At 38.5% G+C, this 23,234-nt stretch overlaps 1 protein-coding gene across 5 annotated transcripts in view; it reads left to right on the top strand.

Annotated features, from left to right (window-relative positions):
- The window catches only part of CDK14 (cyclin dependent kinase 14), a 320,956-nt gene that overhangs the window by 186,795 nt on the left and 110,927 nt on the right, over positions 1 to 23,234 (top strand). For all 5 annotated transcript variants that reach the window (XR_012834151.1, XM_075746221.1, XM_075746218.1 and 2 more), the window contains one exon: positions 6,215 to 6,308. Coding sequence is in view for 4 of the 5 variants with exons in the window: in XM_075746221.1 (XP_075602336.1) it covers positions 6,215 to 6,308 (94 nt within the window). In the remaining variant the exon portion in view is untranslated. The remainder of the gene's footprint in view (positions 1 to 6,214; positions 6,309 to 23,234) is intronic.

Raw genomic sequence — 23,234 nt, 5'->3', positions numbered from 1 at the left:
AAAGCTCTTCAAATAGAGTTTTTCTGTCTATCCTATCCTTAGAAAAATAAATGGTATTTTCAGGAACACACCACTTCCCACACATGGCCTGCTCCAAGTGCAGATTTGAGTGCTCACTGTAATTCCATGCATGCTTTCATGAATATTTGACCAATGAAGACCTATGACAGTAACTAAGATACTTATTAAGTAAAAATGGATCTTGTCTTAGACACAGATGCACCAAATTATGGTTTTACACATGGGACATTACAAAGGCATCTTTATCCTGTATCTGTGGTAAACAGTTTGCAGTGAAAGAAATCCGAGAGCAGGAGTCCCAGTACGCCCTGAAGAAATACTGCTTGGGGCCCAAGAGAGAAAACAGCGTAGGGTAAATTAGTTCTTTTGCCCTTGATGTTCTTCATGATTATGACTTCCACTCCAAAGAAATGCTAATCTGCAGGAGAATATTGCGATAACTGTTGAAGTATTGTTAACTAAACTTCTCTCGTTGTCAGCGAGTTCTTCAAAAGTTTTGCCAGCTGAATTAGCTTTTGCTTGGAAAGTTCTCATGGGGTTGAATTCACAGAAACACTATGTGTGAGGAAACCATCTTGGTCTGTAGTTATTGGAAGGGCATTTCAGTTCTTTTCTAAAAACTACTTTTATCCATTTGGAACATCAGATTTACTATCACCTTTCCACCACTATACATATGTTTCATGTGTGTCAGGAAAGTACCTCATAAAGGCATCTGGATCCGGAAAAGAAAACCAGGAAGAACACGTTCAATAGGACAGTACCTCATGGCAAAATGCTGCTCAAGTTTGAATATTATTTTCTTGAGCTTTTTTTGCATTCTGTTGTTACAAAACAAGTGAGTCAAATAGGTTCTTGCAAAAAGGGTTCATGTACATTTTAATCCTTCATGAATATAATATTTCTTAATGTAGGAACTGAGCATTGCTACAGAGGGTTGGGTTGCAAAACAAATTTCTGGAGCTTTTGTTCCTAGGTAGTTTAATGACACAGGTAAGAACGTGAGCACTCCCTTTGCTTGTAATTGCAATTGCTTTAAGACTGACTGTAAATACTTTGAACTATCATACTTTCAAGTGAATTATTTTTCATTTATTGCATCTGCTTTCTGCAGAAATTTTAATGTTGTTCTTTGTCATCACGGAGAAGAAATTTTGCTTCGCTCATTACTTCTCATGTGAGAACTGTAATCTGTTTGCCTTATTGCCCCTGTTCTTTGATCGGACTGTATCTCCCATCGTATGTTATTTTTCACATATCCAGGTGGAGTGGTCATGAAAGACAAATTCCAACCAAGTTCAGCATCTGCAGTTATTCTAGCAGTGTGCCACTTCGGAATTGAATAAGGGGACAAAAGTCCCTTGCTTTTCATTCCTTTCCCCCAAAATTTGTTTTTGTAGTTCTGTTCATAAGCAAGATCATAAAGGAATGTTACCTTTTTTCTCAATAATTCAGACAAGATAAAAATCTCTGTGCCCTTCCAACATATTGCATATTACTAGTGGATTTTATGGACGAGGTTCCAATATTACCTCTTGGTGACAAATCCATAAAAAACCAAGTAGTTGGGTTTTGAGGGGCATGTGTGTGTTTTGTTTTTGTTTAAATTCTGATATATTTTACAGCATAAACTGCATGTACTTTGGGAAACTAGAATAAAAACTCTACTGTTCCTCTGAATTTCAGAATTCTCAGCAGAATTGCTGGAAGCAATTCCTTGGTTTTCATAAAAGCCTTCCCCCTCTGAAGCCAAATCCTGCGTGCTGAAAACAGGCTTCATGACCAGATAGCAACCTTACGCGGAGATCCAGCATAGGTCTTCACTGTGAAGAACATGCTGAATGTTACCATCTCCACTGAGCCTGCTAGAAAGCAGATCTGTTCAGGGCATGAAGTTCAATGGTTGAAAACATATATAGTAAGCATATAGGCTTTCTATAATCTTGATCTAAGTATAAACTAAAGCTTGGTTTGGAAACAACTCATTTCAGAGTGTGTCTGTAGTTTCTTTTACGGGCCCATCAAGAAAAGCTGGAATATTAACTGATGGAAGCAACCCTAATAATCTTTCTTAGATTATGTCTCACCAAAGCTTTTATGTTTTGTGGTGGTTTTTTTTTTTTACCATATTGAAGTACAAATAGGCTGGAGATTCTTCTGGTCACGATAATGATCTTTGTTACACTGAGGCAGGAATGTGTATTCTTAAACCAAAAATGTAAACCCAATCCACTAGTAAGCAAGTTAATGTTAAGGGAATACCCTCTTGAATTATAAAAGCTGTGCAGAAAAAAAAATGCAGTTTCCTGAGGCATCCAACTTCCTTTTTACAGGCTCATTTACTATGTCAATTCAAATGCAAGAGTACCTCATTTAGCTGTGCTATTAACTGTTACTCTGTATAAGGTTGTGTGGTGACAGCCAGAGTCCCAGGAAATTAAGCAGGACAATAGAAGAGCAATAGTAGATGGTATGGCCACATATGGTCTCATCAATACATCAATAGGTTTAGTCATGCTTTTTGTCATCAGAGGGTAAGCCACCCATTTCAACATTAAATAGCTGTCACTTTTACTTTGCAAGGTTATCCCATGCTGTTCCATTGGACAGATCTCCGAATGAAGTCGCAGCATTTGGCTTGCTTATTTAAAATCAGAAGTCCTATAAAGAGTGTAGGCAAATCTGAATCAAATACACTGAAATATATTTGGCTAATGTTCTTTTGTCACAAATTATTTCTCAAGTGCTGCCTGAAAATGGCATTGTACGCTGAGTGGTGCACAAATGATACATAAGTAACGTACCCTTAGAGATGCATGCACATTAAAGCCATGTTAATTGGTTGTATTCCATATTTCAAGAAGTAATCTTTGCATCATATAAACTAGGGACGGGAGTGATCTGTGACATCATCTTATCCACCCTACCATTAATGCAAGTCTGTTCCCTGAAGAATATTCTTAAGTGTTTCAGCTCGTCTAGTTTTACACGACTGTAACTGTGGAGCTTCAAGTCCCGTGGGAGGCTGGGCTATAACACAATTGTCCAGTGTCTTTCTCTGACACTCACCCTAAAATTGTTATTTCCCAAAGGCATTCTGCTATTTCTAGTTATACTATCTTGGATTTACCTACATTTCTGGGAACCATTAAAATCCTAATCAGTTCTACTTTGTCCTTTGTTTGGCATAATTTTAAATACAGAGTCATCACATTCTCCTTGTCTCTTGTGTTTCCTTGTAGCCAAGAATGACATCGTTCTCTTAATTTTTCCTTACAAACTAGTTCGTCTGGCATGAAAATAATTTTTGCTTTGCTCAAAAATCTCTCTAACGTTTTTAATAGTTTGTGAGGTCTACAAAAACAAGACTAAATTTCAAGGCCTTGTAGAGGCTTTGTTTCTTTTCGTGTTCAGTGGCTGTGCACTTACAGTTTGTGATTCAGGGATCCTATTATATACTCAGTTTGCTGTGAGCCTAAAATTCACTGATACCCCTAAGACATCTAAAATACCATCCAGCCATCTTGAAGCCTTTATGTGCTATTATGGCTTTCTGAGTATTTTCTATCAGTTCAATGTCATACTTTTTTTTTTTCTTACTGTATGTTTTTCTTTTAGTATTAATTTAATCTTCTCTTTCTATGGACTTATTCTTCAATGTGCTGAACACTATAAGCTTTGAAGCCATGCAAAAGCTTAATTTTCAAGTGGGGCAAAGGGAACAGCAGTCCTCCAGCTCAAACCTTGAAGGTTGTTTATGTTTCTCTCCTAAGTGATTTTAAGAACCTTTTGACTTTTCTGTTCGTTGTTTATTTAACTCCAGTACTCTTTCACTCTCATTTCAGCTTGAGACTAGATGGAGTACTAGGTTACATGAGAGTCTGAGACATGTAATAGGATTCTTCTTTCCAAGCAGGAAATCTTTCTTCAGTAGTATTGTTTGCAGTTCTTACTCCATTTTTGGCTCATACTTGTGTCAGACCCTCTAAAACTGGAAAATTTTGTAAATAGCTTATGTGAAACATTATTAAAATTTGGCAAAATCTTCTTGTTGCCTTTACAGCATTTCTGTTCAAACAGCTAGCTGAAGTTTCTCTGCAGATAGCAGTACATGCCCTCAAATGATACACTGGTTTAATCAAATGCCTGTTTTCTGGTTGCAAGAATAGAACTCTAATCCTGTTTTCTTTAGACTAAATTAAATTGTTTTATTTCTCATCTCAAATAAATGGCTTCTGACTGAAATCTTGAATTTTTCCTTGCCTGAGATCCTGATACTGTTTATAAGTATTTGACTAAGATATATTGTGCCTATCTGTGCCTAATGAAGCACTAACCAGGCTAAATGATGAATGGCAGTTTAATCAATTCAGTTCATTTGGTAACCAGCAGAAGCATATGGAACATAAATTTTAACCTCTCTTTTATAAACACCTGAATTATTCTCAAATTTGACCAGAACTGTGCTTTCCAAAGTTTTCCTCCACTTTTTCAATGCCTGAAGAGAAACTTTGCTTAATTTATCTATGCTTTGGGACACAGAATTAGAAAATAGTGATGTATGTTTAATTTTCTTCTTCAAGAAATTTGACTATCAATTCTCATTGTCCTGGAACGTAAAAATATTTCATTATTCAGTAGTGGTCAAAACCTTCAGAAATGAGTAAAGCATGGGTTGTGTGCCAATAACCTTAGTTAAGTGGTGTCTATAAATACTCAGCCCCAGGTTTAACGAAAATATACAATCTATTTTCATTAAGTTGTTTTATTCTGGAACCACTTCCTCACACATATATGTACACATATCCCTAAAATTAAGTGCTACTTTCTGAACGCATCATCACGATGCATAAGCAATGAAAAGGTAGGTAATTACTACATTCCAAATAATTTACTTCTAAAACCAAAGTTAAATTAGAGGTTATTGCTCAGATTTTCTGACACAGAAACACAACTCAGTTTCAGGGAGAGGTGGTACCATAGTTAGTTTTGCAAATTCTTGATTCATTTTGATAGATATTTTGGGTTATTGAATAGGTATTTGTTTTGAGTGAAGGTTTTTTTTTGGGTAGTTACTTACACAGACATGGTTATCGAGCATATGTAGGTGTTTGCATGCGGAAGTTGTAGAAACATGTAATTGAACAAGTTAAAATATATAATCAAATACAGATTTTGCATCCTGTTGGTAGCCAAGGGGGATGTTTTCTCTTAAAATTATTTTTTCTGAGGGAACAAGCAACTCTTGAGCTCTCTTCATTCAGAAAAAGATTCAAATGCAAGTTTGTAATTTCTCTTGCTTTTCAGATGCAGGAAGTCCACAGATTTTCTGAAATTTGAGTTAAAGAGTCACAGAAACTTTCCTCAACTTTTGAGAATCCATTCTTTGAGTCGTAGTTAGTATGTCTCAGATTTATTTTCTTCCCCTCTGATTACCCAATACTTCTGCTTAACTGAGTGGATGAGGAGGACTCATGTGAAGTACCTTTTGTAAGAGACCAGAAACAGGAGCTATAATGAGGCGGCTGTTGCGGCGGGGAGAGGAGGGAGCCCGTGGCTGCTCAGCTCATGGCAGCACCTCTCAGCCAGAGCTCCTGGAGGATGGGGTCAGCAGCCCCCCAGAGCTGTGGGCTTCAAACTTCCTTCTTTTATGCTGGAAGAGGGGAGAAGAAAGCCCAAGCAAGCCCATCCCAGAAGTCATCTGCATTTGGGCAGTAGCTTAGTTCAGTGGCTGTGGGCAGCCACGTGCCCTTTTCCTTTTTACTTGTTTTTTCCGGATTCTCCTCCCATGCCAAACCCTTCCAGTGTGCCTCCATGCCACAGTCCTTTTCCCCATTCAGCTTCTCCCAAGGGTGCTTTCTCACTGCCGTTCCCACACCCCAGAATTTATTTGGGAGCATGAGTATGCTGCTTGGGAAGCACTTGTACAAACAGAGAGCAACTGCTGCGCTTTTATTGGTCTCACCAGCTACCATCCATATTCCTGCTACTTCTACGCTTGCCTTCAATATGTATACGTTGGTTTTAGTAAATGCACATGCTTGTCCTTTGGCCTGTTGTTGATTTTAATAGATAAATAAATTCTATTCAAATACTGGTGATGGATACAAAAGCACTGTTGCTGGCCATTTAATCTATAAGAAATCTTTCTAACATTGCACACTTTCTTTTTCTCTTTTTTTTCCCTCTGTAGGGGCGTGGGTTGTATCTTTGTAGAAATGATTCAAGGGGTTGCTGCTTTTCCAGGAATGAAAGACATTCAAGATCAACTTGAAAGGATATTTCTGGTGAGTTATTTATTGCTGAAGTAATGAGCCTAAGACAGCAAAGGATTGATACATTCACAAATGTCTTTGTGTCAGGAATTAAATTACTGATAGACCCAAGGATCAGAAGCCTAGTCCTCAAGCTAGATGCAGTTTACTCGATATATTCTTGAAGACTATGTAATAAGTTCAGATGCAAATTTTTTCAATTAATATTTTTCAAATAATCTACAGAAAGGTTTTTGTACAATTGTGGAAAAAAGCATTCCAAATGTAAGGCAATGGAACTCCAGCCAATTTGTCATCCTGACTTTGCAAGCAATCAAAACCGATGACTCTGGCTGGTGCTCTATTATGCAAATATTGTAATGACAATTGCAAGTATTTTTTTGTGAGACAGACATATAAAGGAAAAGTAAGATAGGAAATGAGGTGAGAAACAGAATGGGAAATGAGAAATCCTGCTTATACTCAGATTCATCAGGAGTCCTTGAGTACTGCCTCTGCAGCCTGGTTGGGCCCTTCATAAGGTATATGGGTAGCTCATAGGCACTGATGACATATCCACGTTGGGAGTGAAAGAAGAGGTAATTTATACCGAGCATAAACCATCATTTACACATTTTTTCTTTCCAGGGTTGTGTGCGGGTTTTTGTGATTTTTTTTTTTTTTCTTTTAAACTTGCTCTTTCTCCCATTTTGCTCTGGGTTTGACAATTTCCTTTCAAAAGGCTCAGCAACAACTTATCTTGACTCCCCGATAAGGGGTTTCATTTACTCTGATGCCTGCTGGGAGCTGTGCTGTGGTGGAGTGGGTTTGTTCAGGGAAGCCACTGCTCACCCAGGTACTAGCCAAAGTGGCTCCTGGTACAGTGGGGTGGCCATCGGGGAAAGTATTGCAAGAGCAGCTGCTTCCCTCAACCTGGCAATTTCTGTTTTCCTTCTGACCACAATTTCAGAAGGGAAGCATGAGCATACCCTTGCTTTTAAAGCTTATTTTGTTAGTAACCATTTATTTCAAATGCAGAAGATTTATTTGGGATTCATTTTTGGCCCACGGGGAGGGAAAGAAAGTCTTTCATAATGTGTTTATAAAATATACATTCTTCATTTTACTCAGACTTGCTCGTACTATATCTCTTTTGTTGAGACATCAGGGAATTTAGCAACTGCTTTTAGGAGTGGCTCAGAAAAAATATCTCTCTAAAACAAGACCTTATTTGATTGTGAGATAAAAATATCTCATTTTCTGTAAAGTATTTTGTTATTCTGCCCACTTGGCTAATACCCTGAAAAATTCTGTATTGTGGAAAAATAGCTGTGCTGCAATGTACACAAGGAGCAGCAGTTCTGAGCAGTTCCTGTGATGTGTCTAATTGCTTCGCTTATTCGCCAGCTTATGTATTTTAAGCTAGCAACTTCTGAGCCAATTCTAGGGTTTTGCTTTCTTAAATTATTATGCTTCTTATTTATTGGGATGAAATTTCCTCCTTATTTATAGAATGTGAAATTTTGAAAACAATTAATTTCTCTTTGGGCCTTCATCTCATTTATTGTGGTAGAATTTTAGTGAGTATTTTTGCTGTGGAAATTAAATAGACTTCTAACACCAGAGATCAGTGCTCCCTTTAATGGAACCTTTTTGCACTATGTCGTATGAAATTGTATGAGATGATAGTGCAAAAGGTGATAGGGGTAGGTATTTTATATAAACCTGGGTTTGTATGCCTTTTGTAACCCTTTTGTATATTCCTATTTTCTTTTCTCTTCCTTATCCTCACAATTTTTTGTGTGTTAAAATGCCAAGATAAATACAGCCCGGGATGAGTTTTGAGGCCTGCCAAATGTTTTTTTAAATTCTGTTTTAAAACTGCAGCTGCAAATAATGAGAATAACATTGAAATAACAAGGAGTAATTCGTTGATACTGTTTCTTTAATTTAATCTTTTACAGACCTTCAAATAAAAATATAAAATTTTGGACTGGATAGTTTTATGGTCTGTTGTAAATCAAAGTTAATTTTTAAATCCCAATTAATTAGGCTTTCTAATGGAAGTGTTTAGTTACCCTTAGCTAAATAATTTCAGTGAGTGCCTTCCTAATGTACTCTAAGCATCATTAAGAATTTAAGTTATCTATTTAAAAGTTATAAAACAAAGGATTATTCCTGTTTGATTTTGTATTTGACCAGAAGGATTTAATTCATTCATTCTCCAGTGAATCATGGATAGTGTGGTACTTAATAGCGCCACAGTACAAAATTAATCAGGTGGTTATACCAGATAACTAAGACAATTAACTCCCACGCACTGAGCACTTACGCAGCTGTGAAAGAAACAGATCACCCAATAAAAGACTTTTCCACAAAGTCTTCCCGTAATTCACATTGTCAACATCCAACAGTGATGGTTTTCTTGTAAGAAAGGGTAGTCTTCTGAAAACGGTGTAAAGTACAGTCCACCTTCACACTAATCCTTTTGTTCTATAGTCCTCTTCTAAAATACACAACTTGCAACGAAAGGTATATCAATCTGTGTCGTGTCTGTTGCCATTGTTATGAGTCATAGCGACACATCCATAGCACAGCAGAGTCCAGGTTGCACCTTGAGGCTTTTAGGGAATCAGTTACATTGTAGTAAGAAAGTCACAAAATGCTAAAAAATAGTAGTCAGGAAAAGTGAACAAAATTTAATGTGAATAACAGTTTAAAATTCTTAAATAGCTGTTTGATTTCCTAGTGTATAATTTCTCATTATTATGTAAATGAAATTTAAAATAAGTTGTAAGTGTGCTGTTTCAGCGATTATTAAGTGGAAGTAAAAGAGGGATTCTCCAAATGCTTTTGCATATCTCTACCATTGGCATTCTTCACATATCTATGTAGCAGAAGTAGATGCAACCCAGCACACCACATATGTTTCTTCCTCGTTATGACTGACATTTATTTATGTTTACTAACGGCTTAAGTGATTGTATATAATAGATTAGGAACAGAGATTGATCTTTCAGTTTTGTTTAAAATTTTTTTTCAGTTTTGTTTTAACTTTTTAAGCTTGTGTTTCCTGACTTGTATTGTTTTAAACATTTGAACACTGAATCTCTATTTCTGTTACAGCAGCTGTTTATAATAAGCGTTCTCAGGTGCCATTACTGCGATAGGCCTCTATAAAATAGCCAGGGCTTATAAATCAGAATCTGTTCTAAGAATTGGTCCGGCACTTAGAGATGTTGATGAACAAGCAAGCTGCAAGTTGTTATTGTCGCACTTTGGATCTGATAATATGAATTCTTTTTCCCACCTTTACTTAAAAGTGTGAATAATCACTTTTAAAAAAACTATACTTACTAAATAAAATGGAAATCACATATATAAGTAAGTAGGTTAACAGTGAATAAAATGTCTTAATGCGGAGGTGATTTGGTTAAATCAGTATATTATTGCATCTTTATTCCTACTTTTTTTCCTACATATTGGAAGTGAGGTTATTTTCTGGATAGAACTGCATCATAGAAAATAAGAGAGAAAAGTGTAATTACAGCCTTTAAGAGCTAACAAGTCTTTTGCCTCGAAGTATCAGATTAGTGATGTGTCATCATCATTTCCAGCACAACTGAGAAGACCCAGCAAAAACTACTTTGCCATCCTTTGCGACAAGCAGCTTCAGGTTGTGTTGCAAGGTGCTAGGTCTGATGGACCAACAATCTGATACAGTAATCTCAGCACTTTTGTTTAGTCTTGTAATATATGTGCAAGATAGGATGAAGCTTCGATCAAGTACGCATTGAACGGTAAAACCATGGGAATAGGAAAACATATGCGAGGCAATCTGTTGAATCAAAATAAAACTACACAAAATTAGGAAATATTGTTTGGCTTCTGATATGGAGTAGCTAAGATCTTTATGAGTAGTTTATTCCTCTTGATAATTTGTGAGTATACATTTCTTTAGATGCAAACTTTGAGATTTTCTGCATCAAGGAGAACCTGCCATTGTAAATAAGCTTTAATTAGGTCTAGAAGTAAAAAACTGCACCAAATGCTTTCAAGCCAGCCCTGTACTGGGGAGAATTGACAGCTCCTTGGATCTGGTGATGATCAGCGTGAATTAATTGAGTGTTAAAGTTGATTACGCTGAGAAGCCTGCACTACTCCTGTGCATTCCGTACCCTGAGCCACACTGGAGGAACCAACTTGGTTACAGCTCTGATTTTGATATAAGGATATGCTTTTATACTTGCTGTTCTTAACAGATTCAAAACAGATCAGAGGTATTTCTGTCTTTTCCACTTTACGTGAGGTTTCCAAGAGCCACTATAGATCAAAGTGAATTTTCCTCCCAGGCTCCAAAGCCTTCCCGATACGGGAATAATCAGTGCGTTGGCTGAACTTTAGTCTTGGTGCCAACTAGACTGAAAATTTCATTTCACTGCAAGAATAATGTACAAAAAGTTCTCCTGATACTTTGTAGATCTCTGCACAGGCAGGACAACGGCATTTAAATGCTATTTTATCTGTAAATGGGCATTCGCTGTGGTTGTGGGATGCATGCATGCTGCAGGAGCCTCACGCTGCAGGTAACGTGGCACAGTGGGAGTTTGCAGCCGGAAGCTTCTGTCTTTCCTGACATGCATATTGCAGAAAGCTGAGGACTCCTCTCTGATATTGGATGCTATTGCTCTGTTGGGTGCCATAATGCACAATATCAAAAAGTAATTAAAAGAGAACAGTAACCATTTGCTGAGCCCAGCAGCCTGATATGCCAAAGGGTGACTCCAGAAACACTAGCTTTCTTCATGGAGAGGTACAGCAAAGACTCGCAAGAGTTTGCCATTTCAGATAGATATGAAAAATGGCATTTTCCTTTTAAATGGGAATGGAAGCGTTACTTCTGTTATTGGAGATTTAAAAGGCTAGCAATATTTTTTCTTTTATATGCATATACATACATATATATGTGACTGCATGCCTGAAGTGTGTTGTATCATGTAACACAAGCTAGTAGCGTTTCCTCCGCAACTCTAGTGTTAACAGGCATTTGTGAAGCTGTGGAGCTTTCTCCCTGTGGTTCTGTATCTGAAGGTTTGCTTCATGTCACTGACATCTTCTAAACCCTAAAATAATACATTTTATCATAGAATCACAGAGAGGTTTGGGTTGGAAGGGACCTTAAAGATCATCTAGCTCCAACCCCCCTGCTACAGGCAGGGACACCCTCCACTAGACCAGGTTACCCAAAGCCCCATCCAACCTGGTCTTAAACACTTCCAGGGATAGGGCATCCAGAGCTTCTCTGGGCAAACAGGCCTCACTTTCATTTAAGCTTATGACATACCCGAAGGAACCACACTTTCTGGTATGTTGTGTTAACAACATCTTTTGTTACTTAGCAATGCTAAACCCAAGGGCAGAGTACTTTTAACTATTGGGTTTTGAAGTTCACATGAATCTGGTTGGAGAAAAAGTCTTCATCTTTGTAAAATAGATAGTTCTTGCTTAGAGGGAGAAAGTTTTCTATAAACAGCTTGTGTTTTCCTCCCATCTCTCTCCATTTTCCTCCCACCAATGACTTCATGAGGAAAATGAGGGGGTTTTTTGAAACTCTGATTAAGTAGAAGCCTGACTGCTGAGTTCTGTCTTCTATAACACAGCATGTAAGTAGAATGACAGAAGTGCAGTGTATTATATCCTGCTAATGAATTTACCTCTGCTTTGCTTTTTTATAGCAATATGCAAAATATTTTACTTCTCTTGCGTACCACTGAAATTAATTAAATAAATAGCAGGCTTCTCTACCTGTGGGTCTTGTCTTTGAAGTTGTTAGCATTTATTCAGTATTTTACAGCAGTTGCCTGAAGGTTTTGCATTGATATCACTTCTACAAGGTTCCTTTCTGGGTTTTATGTCTTATGCCAAACTTTAAATAAAAGTAATTCTAAACTAGGCAAGTATGAGGTGAATTAACCTTTAAAATGATCTTTAAAAAAGATATCTTCTATGTATTCATGCTTTGTAAAGGATTTTGGATTTTTTTTAAGAGTTCTTTTTAAGGAGTTTCAGCGCAGTTTTAGCTCTCAGACTGCACTGTATTGTCTTCTGTATCACTGCATGTGTAGTCTTTTTCCCTTATAAGAGGGTACAAGGTATTTGATGCTAATTTGCATTTACCTCTTATAAAGAACTCCTGTCCTCACCATGGCTGGGTAGCCATAGTCTGTGCTGTTCTTTGCCTTATATCATTAAACCCATATAGTATTGGGCAAACAAACTAGGCCTAGTATTTAAATATAGCAATCTTGTAAAAATGTAGGAAATTTTCTTGAGGAATATTGCCTATGTATGTCTGGAAAGGAGGCTTTAAAAAATATTGAAGTTATATCTTGCACTATATTAGCATTTCTTTTAGAAAAGGGGACATGTAACCTCCCATTGATCCATGTTTAAAGTCATAAAAATACCCAGCAGTATATGATGGACACTTGCCAGGGGACCTACTAGCTGGTAGCAGGGACGGAAGAGGAGAGGAAATAATAATGAAGTGTAACCCCATCCTTGACTTTCAATGTCAGGCCAGCCAGTCACACAACCTGATGCACATCGGTGTCATCTTCTGCTTGCGAGAAGATGTTCCCATCCAGCTGGCTAATTCTGAGGAAAACTCCAAGCGTGCCTGGGATTGCAAGAGCTTGGCTTATTATCAGCTTGGTAGTGCAAAATGTGAAGAGTAATTGGCTATCAGAAAAAGAAAACAAATTAAGATATGGTTCAGTGGAAAACAATGGCTTTGTGGTTTTCTTTGGAATCAGAATGTTTCTTTAGTATCTGCCATATTTCAGTTGCTGAATGAGAAATGGGCTATAATTATAAAGAAGCATTGTTTCTTTTCCAGGCTCACCTCTGGCCTTCGAGAGGGTGGTTACAGGCAATAGATTGAAAAAAATGTGCTGAGACTCAGCTGGTGTAAGTCAGTGCAGCTCTGTTTACTTACACTGCTGTACACCTTTGCAGGCACCTTCCTTGTTGGCCCCAAAGACCATAGAAATAGGTATTGTTTTTCCCACATAAAATCTCTCTCTGGACAGTTTGTGTTCATGTGTGTTATGGAGCTGTAATTGCAAACATTTTTGCATGCAGGTGACACTGAACAGAAATGCAGTTGCAAGCAATTTGTGCATACAACAAATGGAGCCAAAGCCCGTTCTGAACAAAAGCATTGGTCTGTTATCCAACAACTTATGCTGCAAGATAATATTGTGCTGTATAAAAGCACAGGCCCATTCATAAACCTGCTCTGATATGCTGCCTTTATTTACTAGGGAAGATAATAAATGATGAGACATCAAACAGTCACAGTGCTTTCTCTTTCCATTTTGTAAATAAAGGAACACTGTTTAATACACTTGAATCTTCTCTTTTCCCTTTCCTCTTTTACTTGTGTCTGAATTGCACATCACATGCCAAAAGCGGGTTTTCTGAAGAGCATCTTGATTGCCAAAATTGTTGTTTATAATCTGTAGCTCAAGTTCAAACATCCTTAAAGTTGAAAATGTCTAAAAATCAATGTGCGGCAGTTTTAGATGCTGATTTTAGAGACAGGTTATGAGAATCTAAGATTGATATGCCTTACTTGTCTGCACATGTTTCTTGAAAGACTTCAAGAATAATAGCTGATTTCTTCTGCCCTCCTAAGAACTCGTAAAAGTATATAGCTTTTTTTATCATGGTGCCTGGGGGAAACATCCCTTTCAGCCCACGCACATGACAGAGGTACCATTTGCAGCAGGCCTAATTTGAATAAATGTAGACTTTAATACCTGTTTTAGTGTTTGCTGAATCAGTGCCCTAGACCAGGTATTTAGCAAGATGCTGAGCACTTGCCATAAGATTGAGTCTCTTCAACTATCACTGCCATTTAGACAAGCTGCTGATCCTCAGTATCTTCCTGTAAGCTAAATGGAAATTTTCAGATAAGCTTAGTGATTTCAAGAGGTTTGAAGTTTTCAAGGGCTAACATTAATCCACCTTGATTAGGAGAGCTGCTTTTCTAGTTCATTAAATATCTATGGTGAAATAATTTAGGCATTTAATTTCACGTATGTTAAAAACTTTGTGTAATGTCATCTGAGTTTTAAATATGCATATAAAAATGCTGTCGTGCGATTTCTATGTGTCCACTGTTTGTGTGTTGCCATTACTTATGTGACTTGCACAAAGAAAATCAGAAGGAACGCATCTCCCCTGATTTTTTTTTAATTCTAATTGTTTTATTATTATTACTGTCTTTTTATAATCAGAGAACAGTAACCAACAGGAAAAAAGCTGCATTAGTTTGAAACTGCCTTGAAAAGTACCGGACAGTATCAATATTAATAAGTAGGAAAAGGAAAGAAAAAAAGCTACAGAAATGGAATATATTCTGTTTCATAAGAAGGTTTCCAAAAAAAAAGAGGTCTCATACAGGAATCAAGAGTAGGAGCATCACCTGACTAGGATCTTAATGCAGTAGGTATTCTCAACCATTTGAGTGTGAGATAAATAGAGCAGGTTTTGAAGTATACAATGTTATGTTTCATTCTTCTTGTTTTGGTTTTTCCTTCCCCATTCATCTGAGTGCTCCATTTAAAATAACTTGGGGGCCATAGGAAAACTGGATTCTCTAGCTGTCAGTTACAGGAAGGAAAATGTCCCATGTTCACTATTTGTCTTTAGAGTGCACATGTCTATCACTGCGTAGCAGTATTTCTGGCAATTGAGGTCTATTTCCGAGTACATCAGAGAGAGCTAATAATATGTTTTGTGAGAACATAATGAGAATTCTTCATGGTGCTTTTTCAGGGCACAACATGATCCAAATGGCCATGGTGTAACCTCTGAAACCTGTCAGTGATGGAGCAGAACAGTAAAATCAGAGGGAATGCAGCCAGGGATTTTGTAAATCCTTTAGTTATCCTTCATGTCTCATTTTGGTGTGCTTCTGTACAACACATTGCCCTAATTACTTAAAAAGCCGCCTTAATATTTGGTTGTTGGAGATCACGGGCATTTTGGTATAGTCTGCTTTGGTCTGATGACTGAGCTATTTGGTTAATACCGTTGCTATGCTGCTGGACCGGCGGGTTAGTGTGTGCTGGTGTTGCTCCTTTCTTTTGGAAAGGGAGGGGTAGAGATGAGGTCCTGCTGACCTAGCTGCATCATATCACTTTATCAGCTGCTCAGCAGTTCAAAGCAGGGTAATAACTGTAGCCACGACAAATCCTCTTTTGTTTGTTTTATGGTGCTTTTCATGAAATCCCTGCAATACCCTATTCTGTAAAAAAAATAATTTATCACACCAGTGAATGTAGCTGAAAACTAAGGATAGTGAAACACCTGTTTCTTACTAGAGTCATTGCTTCTTTGGGCTTCATTCACTTTCAGTAAAACATACTTTCAGTGCAGCTTCCCACCACTTTTGCTTCATATTATCTTATTCTTGCTAATGCTTTCATGGTTTTGTTGCTTTTGCAGCCTTTTAACTAGCTTAACGATAACATCGTGCTGCTCATCTGCATTCCTCACACAGGCCAAGAGATCAGCTGTGCCTATGCTTTTGAGAGGTTGTTTTTTCTCTCTGATAACTTGTGTAGTTAGTTACTCTTGTTTCATTGGTGTAACACCTCCCTTTCTACTAATTCAGTGAGATCTTTAAAGTTTACTTCTGAAATGTTATGATTTGCCTTTTAATAGCAACATTGCTCATGTCAAAGAATTCATGTAGTCATTTTACTGTTCTTGTACCTGATCCCCCATCATTTTTCAGCCTTTGTGTCACCAGTATTTCACGCCATGCATTTTTGTGGACCTTAATGTATTGGGGGTGGGGGATAAGAAACTGTAACTCCATTCTTTCTCTTCCTTTCCATCGTTATTGACTACTAGTGGTACTGAAGCTCTTTGTTGTATGTCTGTGCCAATTTTCATTTCTGTATTTGCATATCCTATTTATTTATCCTTTTCTCCCTCTGGTTTGGTTGGTTGGTTTTTCTGAAAAAGAGTGGACCGTGATATGCAGGTGTTAAGCAGCTCCAATCTTTTGAGGATTTGCCTTCATTCATTCACACTTCATCACTGATTGTTGTAGTGTGAGCCCCCTCACTTCCTTTTGGAGCTGTAGGCAGTGTGTTCTCCAAATCCTGCCCAGTCCTCGCAGCTCCCTCCTCCAGTGAGTACAGAGGAACAGTTCCAGCAGCTCCAGGGAAGTAGTTCCCTTTTGCCCAAAAATGAGGCAGCTAAGAGCAAGGATTGCCGCTGCAGCTGCCCTGCACGTGGCTTAGAGCAAGTTTAAGTGGAGACAGGGGATGACTATGCCCTAATCCCTCCAGCCTGGTGTTTTGGAGAGCTCAGAAGTCATGGGCAAAGTTACTGAGTGTACTAATGTCAAAGCAAACAAACGAGTTCACTGAAGCTGGGAGTGCAGCTGCCTCTTCCAGTTAAGCAACACCTGCTTTCACCTTCATTTAAATAAGCAAAATGAAAAGTCTCAGGCCACCTGCCAGCTGATTGTTAAAGCCACAGCTGCTAAACGAGCAATAAATGGTTAAATCGCACAGTTTCCAATTTTCAGAAAATTTGAGCGTCTCAAAATTTGGCATTCTTTCAAAACCCACTTCTGACGTCTACATTTTGGCACGTACCTCGTGGTGTCAGGAAAATGAACCCATCCCTCTTACTGGACTTGCAAGGAAATGGGTAAAGAAGATGTCAGAAAAATGGGTAGATGCTATAGTGAAGTCTTCACTGGAAACCTCCAAAGTGCTCTGGAGCGAGGTGTGCTAGCTCGCTACGCTGCCGTGGAGCATATGGGTTCTGTTCAGCCAAACCCTCCCCATTGATCTTACTGTCTTCTGGCTGAGAATGAGTATCTCTCTGGGATTCTGCCCCAATCCCACTTAAAATGTCTGAGCTGCTTTTATAGCCAGTGTCTCTCCATCAGAAGTAGGGTGACATTTCCCCTGTTTTTAGGAGGAGGAAAAAAAAAATCTATACTACTTAGAGACTTCCATTTTTCATTTGGCTTGCTTGCCCTGTTCCTATGATTCAGAAGGGTAGTCAGTAGTATAAAACTCTTGCTTTTTAGCAGCAAAATACTGCTGTTTGGAATGAATACACCAAGCATCATGCTGTGGTTTGTTGTAGGAGGCACACTTGAAACTGAATCACTTGAAATGGATTTTTAGTGATAAGGTTAGGCATTTTTAAAAGCGATTTGATTTGGGAATTCTGCTAAGATTCAGTGTAGGAATCAGCAGGATATTTAGACATATAAGAGTGCTCTTATATCTACCACATATACCCAACACAATTGGAGCTCATTATTAATGCACTCACTGTTTCAGAAATATTGTAACACCTGGACCTGCACATTCTTCAAATGGCAGCATGACTGGCTGCCTTCATTTACTGCAGACTGAACAAATGGTTGCTAAAAAAAACTTGACAAAATACCCTCTGCTTCACTGGGCTCCATGTGGCTGCACGAATCTATTCAAAATTGAGATTATTACAAGATCAAGACCTTAGTTGGCAAAATAAGGAGTTGGCCAACTTCTGGATAATCTGATCTGATTCTACTATCATGCTGTTCTGTGATGCTGAGCACCAGGACTAATATATAGGTCTCAGTATATGTTACTTCCCCAGGATTTTTAGGTGAGAAAAAGAATTTTCATGATAGTACTTTTGGTTTTTTTCAGTGAGCTCAGCAGCTCACTTAGCCCAGCTATAATACTCCACCTGCCTTAGTACAACCTCTTTCCTCACCACTGCAAATATATTTCTGTCACGTAGGCGGCACATGTCATGAGCTTCTATTGTGCTGTGTGTATGTTATTCCTTGTGCGTAAGGAGTGGCGAGTCCTGGTGCGATGTCATAAGGAGGCACACTCATTCCTCCGACGTGTTGTGACTGGGCACCAGGCCAGAGACAAAAGGTTTCCAGTATCCCAGAAGTACAGTGTGCTTCACCGCTTCGGAGTGGGGTTTTGCTCTGGGAAAACCGTTGGGTCAGCTCCTGGTGCGGTGATGATCCTTATCAGGAATGGATGTGATCCCAAACGTGCTGGTTTGTTCAAGTAGTTGTAGTTAAATGATGGTATAGTGAAGAAACATAATTTTATTTTAAATAAAAATGTTTTCCTTGCTATTTTTATGATGATTCATAGGAAGGTGCATAAACCTGGTCTGTTAATTATTTAAATAAGCTCTTCAGCTGAATGGCAGCTTGAAGCAATATCCTGATGCAATGGTGTAGCTTTGCCCGTGCCAATGAGATTGGACACTGCAACACTCGGTAGGAATTCGTGGGTGTTAACCGAGCCAGTTTTACGGTCTTCAAAAAGACCATAAAGCCAGCTTTATGATCCAAAAGCAGCATTGCTTTTCCGATAAGCCAGCGTGTCCAAAAAATCCCTGTGTGGTGCATACCTGGAATTCAAATGAGCCAGCTGCTGAGCCAGCACAGCAGGGCTTGTGGAAGTACATTTCATAAAAACGTCTCACAAGCTTTTGGTCCCCCCCCCCCCCCCCCCCCCCCCCGCCTTTTTCAGTTTAAAGAAAAAAGTCAGAAAAAAAGCTTGAAATAAATCTTTAAAGAGAGTATTTAGGAGGGGACTGTCTGTTTGGGTGGGTTATTCCAAAGGCTTTACAGCACAAACAGGATAGGAAATCTGAAATGTAGAGTATATACCTTTCTGTATAGAGTAAATCAGAGCAGATTTTAAAGGATATGTAAACAAGCATGACTTGTGAGCCAGGGGGTCCTTCTGACAGAAAACTGCTGTCCTCCTTCGCAGTGAAGAAAACTGCTCTGTTTGTTCCCAAATGGTACGGAAGAGGCCTTCCAGCTGCTTCGTCGCATGCAAGATCTTCCATTCCCACCCTGTAACCTTATGTGAGAGCTCACAAGGTCTGGCAAAAAAGAGCAAACTTGCCTTCTTGGAGAAAGGGGAAAGAAATCTCTTGAGGTCAGCTGTAGTCTTCTGCATGAGTTTTCTTCCGAGTCTTTTCCCGATCCACAGTTTCGAGCTCTACAAAAGCTTTCAAATTCTCTTCTTACTCAGGATCAGTTTCATCCTGTTGAGGTGTTTTATAGTTTCTGCAGCTCCAAAGCAGATATCAGAGACACTTAAGTCTAGTTTAACATCAGGATTTTTTTATTCTGATGATGGGATAGTTTGCTGATGGAAGGCGACTCCTCATCACAGGTGGCTGGGAAAGCTGGAGGGACAGGTTCTCAGTTCTGCTGCCTCAGCCACTTCGTCATGGAGCATCCCTCACAGAGGAGCCCTCTTGTCACTTTGGAGCTAAACAGTGTCTCCTTTTAGCATGTACTAACTACACTTTTTAATTAACTTCTAATTTGACTAAATTGCTGCATGGTTGCACTGGTTTGAGGGAAAGTGGAGTCTCCGTCAGGAGTTCGTCTGCTAATTTCAGATTCTCTCTCTACAACATAGGCCCCTCTGTTTTCAAAATAAGTTTGCCAAATCCTGTTTTCTTAGTGTTTTTATCATTCGTCTCATTCACAGACATGTTTTAGTAAGAATCAGCTAAATAAAAAACCAGTTTCTTCCACCATGTGGACCTTTATGAAAGCCGTAAGTTGTTAAAATAGGGCATTACAATGAGATGTGCCAACTACCTGTAGGAAGAGGATGCTACAGCCCAGCACCAGTTGTTTCACATTTGCTTTTTTCTCATTGTGAAATTTAGATTAAATGACTCTGGTGTTGCTGTCTCTTAGATTGGATTATGGACAGAATTAGTTTCTAAAAGTCATCTCATTGACAGAGCAGTTTCTGTGATTCAACGTGTAGTATGTATTTAGTAGGTCCTTTTCGGAACAAAGAAAACTCTCCCCTGACCGAGCAGTTAAGGAACCTGACATCTCAAACCTCGGTAGTGCTTTGCTGTAAGGCTAGCGATTTCATTTAATCCTGTCCTGATGGTCTGCAGTGCTGGGTCTGTGTGATACCTTCTCTGTTCCTCCTCCTTCTCCTCCTCCTCCTCCCAGCTGTCGCACCCAGCTCCTGCAGAGAGAGTAGGCAGAGCCCGGCTCTGCGAAGGCAGCCAAGCGTGCTTATGAAGTCACCAGTCCCCATCGTTTTCATGGTAGCACAGTTGCAGTGGTGTCTCTCTCTGCCAGGGTCCCTCAAAAAGGCAGCTGTGGTTACCGTGGGTATGAAGGGAATGATGAGTTTGTTTTCTTGTGCTGCAAACAGCGTGGAAACAGTGTTGGGATAAATTTAACTTTTCAATGCAGGCAGCTACGAAAATGTCATTTATATACACAAAGTAAAATTGGAAAAATCACATATTAAAAAGGTTTCCTAGCAAGACGACTTTGTATTTTTGCTCTATGGGGAAAGGAAGTTAAAAGCAGTTGGGTTCTTTACTGTTTCAAGTACCTTGTTTTTCATCCTTGACAGAACTAAAACGCAAATATTAGTGGAACTTGATTTCTTTTAATTAATGTGTGTTGTTAAAATTTTGTGGGAATGTTGATAGTAATTTCATGTTTTGCTTCCCTCATCCACACTGGCACATTACCTAAATGTTTTTCAAGCCAGCTTCATCATAAACCACTCCTTATGCTCAAAGCAAGTGGTTTTATTACCCACGTGTAATGGAATGACGATATTCCACTTGATGGCTGAGAGCGTCAGCCTTTTGCTGTAGGTGAACCTCATTCTTGTCTTACTGGTTCTTTTTTCGCCTTAGTGAATAAGCCTCAGTAACTTCTGGTTTTTTCACAAAACAGCATCACTTTACGCACAGCAGAAACAAGGTTATGGGTTTGGTGAGGGGGGGATACCTCTCTTTTTTGTTGCTGTTGTGTCCTGTACTCATTGTCCGTGTAGCAGGTACTTCTTAGAGCTCTTGAAAGAACTTAATACCTTGCTGCTTTTTTTTTGTTTGGTTGGTGGTTTTTTTTTTTTGTTAAGACAAAGCTTATATCATTCACAAAATAACTTACAAAAGAAATACTCTAATCAGCTTGTTTTCTAACCAGCCTTATTTTCTCTTACATCTGTAATTCTGATGTAATGTCCTGAGTGAATGCAGCTCACGTTAAACATATTCTACTACGCATTACTGTTGTGCAATAAAATGGTGGTGCTGAATTTCTTTTTCCTTCTACCACAGATCATCACTGCAAGTTTTGTTGGGTTTTTTTAATGACTTTGACAGCATTTACAGAGACATAAGAAAGCAAAAAATACAACCTGTTCTATATGTTAAATTAAAAATAAGAATTTGGATGTCTGATTTGTGTCTGTAAAGAGTTATGGGCTGTAAAGACTTATTTAACACTTTTGTGTTAAAGGAATCATACGAGTTACCTTACTTTGTTTTCTGTGTCCTTAATATGTCGCATCTCTATTTGGCTGGTATTTTCTTTCTTACCTGTAAGAATAAAGAAGGGATGTTTTGATGACAGTTGACTGAAAAAAAATACAGAAAGAGTTGTCTGTGTAAGAAAAAACATTTTTACTAAAATACAGTTTTCAGGCTCTGAACAAGGCCTTGAATGTTTTCTACATGGGATGAGACTGCCTTGATCACACAGTCTCACTTCAGTTGTTTTAACTTCGATTTGATGCAAAATCCTGGTTTAAGAACTATACATAATTCTTGCCATTCATTTAATGAAGTAACGCTTCAATATTCTAAATCTCATATGCCTATGAAAAGGCATATGGTCTTTATTTTTCCTGAATCCAAATAAATATATTGTTGCCATCTAGCTGATAGACATTTCTGTAGCAAGAAATGAAGTGACTTTTTCAATGCAGGTGCAAACCGTGAAACACCCACAACCTTCACAAAGTTAAAATGTATTTGACCTTTATCTAACAAAGATGTAAGTATATTACACAAACTGATAGATTTATTGTCCCTTATGGAAACTGAACTTGCTAAGCTCCTGATGTGAAGAAACAACTGGCATTGAGGCGATTCCATTTCCATCTCTATCTTTTGAATATTAAACTTGACACTCAGCTGTCATCCATCGTGCCCAGCAGAGTCGAAGGAAGCCTCGCTGCAGTTGTCAGTCAGCAGACTCTGAGTCAGCATGCATAATACACAAATAGTTGCTGACTTTTTTTTCAACTTGTTATACTAAGACCAAATGCGAAGCTGAAGGACAAAGTTCCTCCTTTGGTCTTCACTCCTATACATACTTTGTGCTCACTGACATTATCAGCTGATATGTCTGATTTCCCTGATTGCGGAAGATCTGGTTAAGATCTACTGAACAGTGAATCCTCAGGAGGGGAATGCAACAATAGCTGGATCATCTGGGCAAATGGATTAGCACCAAAACAGACTGCAAGAGAGAATGATTACATAAACTTCTCTTCAGACCAGATGGGACATTCCATGTTCAGAGGTGGCTCTGGGAGTGATGGAGCTGCCGTAGCGAAACCCCGGAACTCTCCTCAAGAGCCAAAGCTAAAGCAGTAACATAATTCCTCTAACAAAAAGGAAAAGGACACCTAGGTTTTTGACTAAGTTGAAAGCTTCATTATAAATGTATGTTTTAGGAGACTATAGCAAATTTTTGTTGAAAAACAACATCTGAAACTTCCAAATCTTACTCAAAAGAGAGAGATTACTGATTTGGAAATGGCTCTGCAGTACTTAGTCTCTTCCTCTTTTTATTAAGTTCAGTTCCTCAGACAGCTGTAATCTCCCTTGGTACATCACAGCCAAGAACTCACTGAATGCAGTATGTTTACACAGCAAGTAGGAAAACCAAAACAGAAATCCTGATGATCCTTAAAAGGAAAATTAAAATAAGAAAACATTTTTACATGCAGCTTGTAACTTTTCCTAGTTAAAATTCTAGGGCATTTTTCAACAAAAACCTCTTTTTATTAAAGGAAGAAGAAAAAAAAAAGATTCACT

The sequence above is a fragment of the Balearica regulorum genome, chromosome 2, assembly GCF_011004875.1.
Source record: "Balearica regulorum gibbericeps isolate bBalReg1 chromosome 2, bBalReg1.pri, whole genome shotgun sequence".
NCBI lineage: Eukaryota > Metazoa > Chordata > Aves > Gruiformes > Gruidae > Balearica > Balearica regulorum.
The sequence above is the reverse complement of the archived record's forward strand: the minus strand, read 5'-3'. Positions and strand labels throughout refer to the sequence as shown.